Below are 9,840 nucleotides of genomic sequence, written 5' to 3'. Positions count from 1 at the left end.
AAGCGTATTTGATACATACTTTTACGGTTTTTGGAAATTTGTCTTTGACCTCTGCAACGGCAGCATCGAAACCTTTGCCCTCCAGCAGCGACATGCCGAAGTAGAAGCTGGTACTGGCGAATGGTGCGTAGGAAATTTGTTCGACAATGGCCTGCAATTTGAGATTGTTTGAGTATTAAATGAGGAGTTGATAAATGAATAATCCATAGTTTTTATTAAGAAACAAAAGCAAGCTTCCTATGCCTTGGTCAATTATTTATTTTGCGTGAAGAAAAAGTGGCTCAATGTTTCCAAACGAATAAAATTAAACTTTCACTAGATGGAAAGATAGATAAAATGAGGACTGCAACCTAAGGATAAAATGTGCTCTAAGCTTTTCAAAACACTTCTGCTAAACGGCCTGATAGTCTAATTAAAAATTGCCAGTTCATTTTCTTTAAAATATACTTTTTTAAATTTTAATTAGTGTTAAATCTGACATTTGCATCAGCTCATGAACCACCCCCATGTACAGATTTTCTATCAGAAATCTTTGCTAAACTCTTCAAAGAAAAAAAGGCGAAATAATTACTTGCTCTGAAGGCAATCGCGTGAGACTCAGAGTAATACATTTAATATTAAAGCAATTAAATTTAATATTGTCTGAAATTCGACGCCTCAATTATCAGATGGTAAATATGTACGCGATGTATGTATAAATCTGCGTTTTTTTGAGTTGACTAAGCATAATTTTATTTCGTGCATGGCGTGAGCATGGGAAACAATTTAATTTGATTGCAAAATTTTTATATTTTTTTTTTAACAAATTTATTAATCTAATCAGATGAAAATTTTATAGAAGATTTTATGTTTGAAAGGTGGCAAAGTTAAGATCGTAAAGAATGAAGTGAATTGCAAAAAAATGTTGTAAATTTATAGAAATAAATATCTGCTGTACAGAAAACGTTTTGCCCTAAAACAAATTTTATTTTAAGGCAAAAAAAATATTAATGACGATAAAATTTAAGTCCACCCACCTTGAGTGCTCCAACGCGTAAGTTGGTTTGTGGCCACATTGTTGAGGCCACACGCAACCATCCATATAAAGTGGGCGCCACATAAAGACCACCGAAAAGTCCGAAACGCAGAATGCGCATCCAATCGTAGTCCTCTGCGCGAAATAAAGCACAATTAATTAGTAACAATACAATTTTTTGTTAAATCTGTAAAAATTGTGAAAAATAGAAAATCAAAAAAAAAAAAAATTTACTTACTCAGCTGTCTGCCTTCAAGCGTTTGCTGCATGAAGCTACTCGTCGGCCAAACAATGGAATAAGCGATAACACCTTTGGCCAGAGGATGAGCAGAAATGAAGAGACGCCATTTTGATTTTAGAAAATTTACTGTTGCTGGTACGATCATTTTGTCTTGTATCAAAAATGCACTAAATATTTAAATAATAGATAACATTTACATTTATATTAATTTGCAAAACATACATACAGTTTGAAGGCATTGTGCAGCCATGTTGACGTAAATGGAAACGGAAATGCGACATTTTAAAAATGCGGAAGTCCAAAAAAAAAAAATAGCAACACTTTTCACTACCAACGGGTACATATTTATTTTTAACAAATCAAAGGTCAAGAAAAAGCTAAAAGAAACGCACGAAAGGTGCTACCCTCGAAGTGTTCAAAAAATCTATTTACATAAATATGTATGTATGTATGTATGATGTATGTTTTACGCTCGCGAATGGATGATCACAAATGACGAACAGCCGTGCGGCTTGCAGACAAAACGGCGCCGCAGCTTTTCGATAGCAGCTTATTTATTTACATACAAGCACATGTAAATATTTAAATATGTTTGAAGAGGTGCAGTTGCATATACTCGCTCATTATTGGCAATCGAAAGAATTGCGCACGCAGAGGGCATTTTGATATTTTCGTTAAAAAAAAAACCTAAAAGCATGGATGAGATATTTTTGTACTTACATAGAACATGTTGCAAAAATATAAAAATTAAAAGCCCATATTTTTTAAACCCCCCGCCCCCCTAAAACCGATAAAAAAAATTGTATTTAAATATTTTTAGTTTTTTTTTTTCTGTCAACTCTTATTTCTTAATGGTACTGCATTTGTAGTTCCTTAAACGCCTCTTTTGTTTACAAATATAAATTTGTATATGCGGAAAATTTTTTTTCTTTATAAATTTATTTTTGTATATTTTCACTCAAATTCGCTGTTTTCGTGCACTCACTATTCTAAAATTTATGTGGAAAATTTTGTGTGCTTTTGTTTCACTTTCAAAATCAAGGCATAGCATATATTTGAAACATTTATTTTTAGCGCTTGCATTTGCCCATGACTAAATGCTAAATTTTGTTTGTCTAGTTTTAGTTTGGAGGCATTAAAAAATTTGCTAAATTTTTACTTTAATTTGTTGAATTTTTATCTAAACACTTATTAATTTATTGAATAGATACGCTTATGACATAAATGCTACTATTTTACGAAATTGCATTATTTTTCACTTATTTATTCACTGCAGCTTCCTCACTCAAATGTTACTCGAAAACTAGTGGCGAGGAAAATTGAAAAATTCTACTTTGACAATGAAATTTAGCTTTTTTCTGCCTGTGATGTAAACTATAGAAATTGCAGCTTTTAGTGTGAACATACATACATACATATGCACATGCCTTACAAGTTTGGTTGCATTATTTAGTGATCTTTATTAGCTAAGTGGTCAAGCCTTTGCTCTTTAATTCTCGTCAAAGGGGAGAGTAATAAAACGAACTAGATAGTCGTATTTACCTACATATGTATGTCCATACTGCTCAGGGGAAATTAATACTATTTACCTTTGCATGTATTTTTTTTTTTTTATTTTAAATGCATTTATTTGCTTTCTTAAGAAATAATTTAATAATACAAATTAGCAAGACCGACTTGATTTTCTTTCAATTATTTGGCGTAACTCATTCTCTTTCATCAAATGTAAACAAAAATTTGGCGGAAATATATTCGTCCACCGAAAAGCTTTGCCGATGAACTGCATTTTTTCTATAAACAAAGAGAGAAAGCTAGACAGCACTTTCTACATACAACTACAATGCAGCTATGAATGTGGGGTAGAAAATAGTGTGCTTTGACACTGAATTGGAGCGAAGCATTGAACTTGACCGCAAGCTTTCATATTTTGATCGTTTTGCTTAACGCAGAAAAAATGTGTGTTTCTAATGAAATGTCCGAGTGATGAAAGCTTAAAAGTTGTAATGAAATGAAAAGATATATATTTTTTTTCTTAAATTCCAAATCATAGGTGTTTTGTGCCCAATATATATTTATACCTGAGGTCAATTTAATAGCTAAAATAGTTATATCTATTCGTTATTATTATCTAATCAAACCTGTCAGGTGAAAATAATCTACCATCTATGTATCTCGCCGAAGCGTGCTTAGTTAGAATTTGGAAAGTTTTCGAAAATTGAATTGCAATAGTGAAAATATATTGTATCATGAAGTCACAACAACAAGCTTGCAAAATATTAGTATTTTATTTTAGTGACCCACAGCACACTAGTCGAATAAGACTAATTCTTGTTAAAAATTTTGGGTTCGGCAAAAAGGTTTGGTGCATATTATTAGATAATGAATCCGTTTACGCAAAAGATAAAGTTATCGTTAATCTCAAGGTTATCTGTTTTCAATAAAATTTGAATTGTTCTCTTGATAATTGCATTGGCCTATAGTCAAAAGATGCAAAGAACAGCTTTAATATTGCTGGCGTGCATTTAGGTCGCTGGTTCCAAATATTCGAATCTTTTTTTAATATTAGCTATAGTTTGCGATTTTTTGCAAATTTAGCAACAATTTCGGTAACTCTAATAGAAAAGCCATTATTTTCCATCATCGTGGAAAAATTTTGTTTATGCAAATAAGTATGGAAACACTGAACAGGCACAACTTCTAGAAACACTAATTGGTTTACTTATGCTTATGCATACAATATAAAAATTGCAAATAAAAAAAATGACAAAAAATTTTCAATTTTTTTTTTAAATAATTTGTTTATAATCTGAACGATTTTCATCATATTTTTATCATAAATCAGTAACGGTAAGTCTCGCCTTCAATTTAGTAATTATTACGTACCGATCGAGTAACATTTACCAAAGTTATATCTAAAAACTTAAGTGGATCTCTAGTGTTTTTTTTGTTTTTTTTCAAATGCTTTTTATTTTCCCCCATACAAAATCGACCCAGCCTAATACATATACACATGCGTAATAGCGCGTGCCCAATGATATTTTAATTCCTTAAGCACTTAAAACAAATATTATGTACATGAAGTCAATTTGATATCCACCTAAAGATTACATAACATTCGCTCTGCCAAAAAAAAAAAAAACTACTGAGCATTCATGGCTTGGATTTTTTTAGTTCTTTCTGTTTATCGATATAATTAGATTAAAAACTTTTGTGATCATATTTAAAAATTTTTTTTTACTATTTTATCTATTCGAACATGCTTTTTGTACTTCAAAAAATCTCCATGAAGTGTGACGATTTTTTGTTTTTTTTTTTTAATCAAAAGAAATTTTTGCGCCCGAATTCATATTTTGCCACCAATTTTGACCATTTCAAATGGATTTAAATTTTCGTCAATGACGCTTGAATTTGTGATTTTAAAAATCGGATTTCCAAATCTCGTTATTAAGTGGAGGTTTTATGATTTTTAACTGGTTGAATAAAAATAATTATTATATGCATTTAGATTTTAATTTATTCTATAAAAATAATCGTTTTCAAAATTTCGTTATTAAGTGGAAGTTTTATGATTTTTAACTGGTTGAATAAAAATAATTGTTATATGCATTTAGATTATANATCGACCCAGCCTAATATATATACACATGCGCAATAGCGCGTGCCTAATGATATTTTAATTCCTTAAGCACTTAAAACAAATATTATGTACTTGAAGTCAATTTTATATCCACCTAAAGATTACATAACCTTCGCTCTGCAAAAAAAAAAACTACTGAGCATTCATGGCTTGGATTTTTTTAGTTCTTTCTGTTTATCGATATAATTAGATTAAAAACTTTTGTGATCATATTTAAAAATTTTTTTTTACTATTTTATCTATTCGAACATGCTTTTTGTACTTCAAAAAATCTCCATGAAGTGTGACGATTTTTTGTTTTTTTTTTTTAATCAAAAGAAATTTTTGCGCCCGAATTCATATTTTGCCACCAATTTTGACCATTTCAAATGGATTTAAATTTTCGTCAATGACGCTTGAATTTGTGATTTTAAAAATCGGATTTCCAAATCTCGTTATTAAGTGGAGGTTTTATGATTTTTAACTGGTTGAATAAAAATAATTATTATATGCATTTAGATTTTAATTTATTCTATAAAAATAATCGTTTTCAAAATTTCGTTATTAAGTGGAAGTTTTATGATTTTTAACTGGTTGAATAAAAATAATTGTTATATGCATTTAGATTATAATTGTTTCTATAAAAATAATCGTTATTTTGAACTTTTATTTATCGATACCGTTATTTTCGATGCTTATTTTTTCGATCAAATATAATTGTTATATTTAGATAATTTTTTCGATAAAAAGTTATCGTTACCTTGGACTTTTATTTTTCGATAAAAAATTACCGATATCTGGATTTTTTATTTTTTAGACCAAAAATAATTTTTATATTCGTTGTTTTCGATAAAAAATAGTTTTTTTTTTTTTGGGTTTTTATTTATTCGATCAAAAATTGTCATTTCAAAAATTGTCGTCATTCTATGCTCCAAATGTAACAACCAAAATTGACCCAAATATATCGATAAACATTATTTTTGTTTAAAAAATTACTATGCACAAAAAAAAACGATCAATTATGTTCAACAAGTGGAAATATCGAAATAACGATTAAATATAGACAGTAAACAAATCGAAACAACGACTATTTTTAGTTCCTGGTAAAATTTTTCGAGAGGTTGTTAAAATTTGTGTGAATAAAAAACTAAAAAGTTTTAGAAAAAATTGATAGGAAATTAAAAATTTTTGTATAGCAATGCTTTGAATTAAACCAAAGGGGAACTTAAACGAAAGTAAGCAATACAAGGAGATCGAATGGCAATTGCGCACTTTGCATTTATAACTTACAATCTTTTTGTTAAACAGCAATATTTTTAAGAAAAACTCACGTAAAAATGGAAGCTATTTTTTTATTAAAGAACGATATTTTTAGAAGAAAAAAAACACAACAGCAATGACAAATCCCTAAAACGTGCGCTAGATACTCAAAGTAAGCAAAAACGTGCGCAGCACTCGCCCGAGAGTCTTTCCTTTGCTTAGCGCATGTATTCGCTACCACCTACACCTACTCAAACAGTAAGTAGCCAAAAATTTAACAAAACATAAACTAATTATATCTGATTCTAAAATTTCAGACTATTCGCTTTCAGCATTTTTCGTATGCTAATAATTTTATCGATATTTTTTTTTTGCATATCTCTCTGCTCGCAGACATATCAACAGCTACAAACCTACATACTAACTAACAAACGCTACACCTTTTTTGTTGTCTTTCTAGCGAATCTTTGCACCCATGACGAACGCACGAGTTAGAAAAGACCCGCCTCTAACGCTTTGCGCACACTTTTTGGGCTAGTTGTTGGTGCAACTTAGACTTTTTTTTCTTTTCGGTAGCGTAAATTCCGCTCACTCTTCTATGGCGTGATCGACGCCCTCACAAATCCATTTCCATTTACATAGCTGCTTTTTTTTTTGTTTTCAAATATAATTTCCTTTACAGTTTTATTTACTCACCTCTATGTACGTAGATATTTCACCAATGACTTCTTTTCTTTTTGATCCCTTGTAAAAATCAGTGGAGCTTGCAGTTTCTTTTGTGTTTGCAATGGAGTGAAGTTCGTACTTTTTTAAAGCAGTAAATTTTTTTTTTTGGAAGATCCGCGCTTACGAAAATAATACAAGAGAAATTTATTTCGTTGTACGCTTCTGCTTCCTCCGTCTCTGTTCAGTTGGCCAAATGCGAATATCGCTAGCTGTTGGCTCTCGCTCGGTTTTTATACCGTCTGGAGTGCTAGTTGTGAGCGTCTATGGAAAATTTGCGAGATTTCTTATCAACATTTCACCTGCTCATGGTGTCGTCGTGGTGTTGGTGGTGGTTGTGATGGTCGGTGAGCGAAGCGAGCCGACGGTTAGTGATTATTTCGCCGATCAGGATGTGTATTGAGAAAGTGGTCGCGTGCTAGGAGAAGAAACAGTAAGTACTAGTCAGACAGTCGGTAATTAAGATAAGGGTATAATTATTATTTCGAATCAAAACATGACTAATTAGTAATCGAGTTCGTGCGCATACATAAGTGAATGTACATACATAGTTTGTACGCGTGTGCGTTTGGCGGGACTTTGATAATGTTGTTTTATTGTCGTCTCGGGATTTTGGTTAATTCTTGAGTTTAGGAGAATTTCTATATTATTATAATGTACGCGTACATATGTATGTATGTTTATAAACAAATAATGTTTATTTATTTAATTTTTCTTAGATTCTTATGATTTATGCATTGTTTACATATGTACTATATGGAATTTCTTTATTTATTCCTTTGGCATTTAGGAATTCGTTAGAGTAATATAATACATATAAGCAATAAGAGGCTATTCTACAGGCTTCAAATTTCCATTTCACCATTTTAATGAGTTTTATTACTTATTATTTATATTATCTTTGACCAAAGATATGATTTCTATGCATCAAGTTTTTGCTCTTCGATTTCGCTATCCTCAGCGTTGAAATACCCTTTCAGGCACTTATTTATAAGCAAGTCTTTTATCATTTTTTTTTTATATATTTGACCCTAAGGGCGATTAAAATTGATTTGCTTTCACTGATATAAAGAAAAAGATTCTCTCGTTATTGTAAAATCCAAATTGTCATTTCTTTTTTTTTTTTTTGATTAAGTATAAAGATGGCTAGCACGCCCCAATCACGTGCGCGTGGGTGTTTTGGAATTTAGTCTTGAATAATAAAAGCAGAAAAAGAAAATAATAATACCATAATAATAATAATAAGTATTAGCGGTAAACTGAGCAAGTCCAAGGACAGCTGATAATTGTTGCTGTATTGAACTTGAAAGAATATAATTTCTCCAGCATGATTTAGCTACATATTTATATGTAGTCGAAAATTCCTTATGCACGCATTTCCTTTTCCAAAATTGTTTGTACATATACTATATTGTATGTACTTATGCATATTGTATTGTTTATTCACACGGATTAATGCCAATAAACATTTGGGTTGGAGGTCCAAAACATATTCCAATGTTCAATGTTGATTTTCAAGTGTACCTCAATTGGAAAACTTGAGAAAAGCTTGGATATCAGTTTGAATTCAAAATTTATTCGACCTTGGGAAAAATGGTGATGAAAAATGTCGTATATCCACATTGGAAAAAAGTTGGAAAAATGTTTGCTTTACGCATATTGGGATACGATAAAACATCAGCATAAAAATATTGTGGTTTACAAATATTTGTATGTAGTTTTTCTCTGCGCAATGTATAGATTTTGCGGCTGTTTAGCGTGGTTTAGAACCGACTCGTCTTGATCGGAGTGAAGGAGAGAGTTGTTAGTTGAATGAGTTTAAGGGCCGGTTGTTCAATGTCCGGTTAACACGAATCGGAGGCAGAGGCACCGGTTAAATACAAACACTGCTTTATCGATCACAGGTAATGAGGTAATGATAACCAGACATTGAACAATCGGCCCTAAGGGAGTATGTGAAGAGGTGGTTAGTACCGTGCGGGGAACCTTCACATGCCAGACTTACGTTGGGAACGCAACGATCGAGCCTGGATAGGTAGAAGTTTAACAGACTACATTGCGAGTGTCCAGACAGTAATTGTGTCTGAGTGACGTGGGTCTTTCGAGGCAGCTGAAGCTCTTTTTCTTCAATGGGCGATCGTTGAACTCAGATAATGACCTTCAATGGACGAGAGTGGGTGAAGGTGGTGCTAGTCTTTGTGTGAATGTAGTTAATTAGCTGTCTGCACAGCGTCCGGTGTCCCGGAGTTCTCTGTTGTGACATGTTTGTGGCTTCGTCCCTTTAGCTCTTATCTTTGGCAGATTTAACGCTGCTAAGGCAGTTCCCTCACGGCGGCGGTTACGATTGGGGTCACACGTTATCTAGGTGTTCATAGCGTTAAGAGCCCAGAAGGTGATTTCAGTAACCAAAAGCCCTTCTAAAGGCATTTCTGAGCTGAAAAAGTCTTCCTTCTTCTCTTCCTTTTTTTGTGTGGGGTGGCATAAATTGAAGGGCTTCTGTTTTCGCTACACACGGAAGTGCTCATAGAAGGACTATTGTAGGAAGTACCTCATGTGAGATATGTTCTATTTCAATTTGAGATGCATATTGAAGTGTAAATTTTAAATAGGAAGAGCCCTACTAAAAGCCATGTAACCAAGCACTTTGTCTAGTCCTTCTTGGGTAAGCTTTTAATAATATTTTTATGACAGTCATGGGGATGCTTCGCTGGACTCTGCTGTAGAGTAGAGTGCGGAAGTACCACAGCTTTCGATATCTCCACTGCTGGTAAGAGGGAGATTATGGGACTATAAGACTACTCTTTGCTGTTCGCCGGCAGTGGGACTACTCTCCTATATTCCCACAAATCAGAACTAATGAGAGTGGTAACAAAAATGATACAGATAGATACACAATGAAGGTAATAAAATAGTTTTTAAAGCGAATCGGAATTTGAATTTTTGACCACTCTTTTTATTGTGACATTATATATTGCTGCATGACTA

At 32.2% G+C, this 9,840-nt stretch overlaps 2 protein-coding genes across 4 annotated transcripts in view; both read right to left on the bottom strand.

Moving 5' to 3' along the window:
• Positions 1-2,849, bottom strand: part of LOC108367017 (protein sym1) — a 14,925-nt gene extending 12,076 nt beyond the window's left edge. For all 3 annotated transcript variants that reach the window (XM_017621533.1, XM_017621535.1, XM_017621532.1), the window contains exon 1: positions 2,416-2,849. The gene's annotated coding sequence lies outside the window, so the exon portion shown is untranslated. The remainder of the gene's footprint in view (positions 1-2,415) is intronic.
• LOC108367021 (mpv17-like protein) overlaps positions 1-7,075 on the bottom strand; it is a 9,625-nt gene extending 2,550 nt beyond the window's left edge. The window contains exons 1-4 of the mRNA XM_017621540.1: positions 6,829-7,075; positions 1,254-1,423; positions 1,017-1,150; positions 5-151 (exon numbers count right to left, since the gene is read on the bottom strand). Coding sequence (XP_017477029.1) covers positions 5-151; positions 1,017-1,150; positions 1,254-1,401 — 429 coding nt within the window. The 5' untranslated portion in view covers positions 1,402-1,423; positions 6,829-7,075. The remainder of the gene's footprint in view (positions 1-4; positions 152-1,016; positions 1,151-1,253; positions 1,424-6,828) is intronic.
• Positions 7,076-9,840: the final 2,765 nt, after the last annotated feature.

This window comes from Rhagoletis zephyria, unplaced genomic scaffold (assembly GCF_001687245.7).
Source record: "Rhagoletis zephyria isolate East Lansing unplaced genomic scaffold, Rhagoletis_zephyria_1.1 Rzeph_scaffold_02498, whole genome shotgun sequence".
Classification (NCBI taxonomy): Eukaryota; Metazoa; Arthropoda; class Insecta; order Diptera; family Tephritidae; genus Rhagoletis; species Rhagoletis zephyria.
Note: the sequence above shows the minus strand (reverse complement) of the source record. Positions and strands in the feature narration are given on the sequence as shown.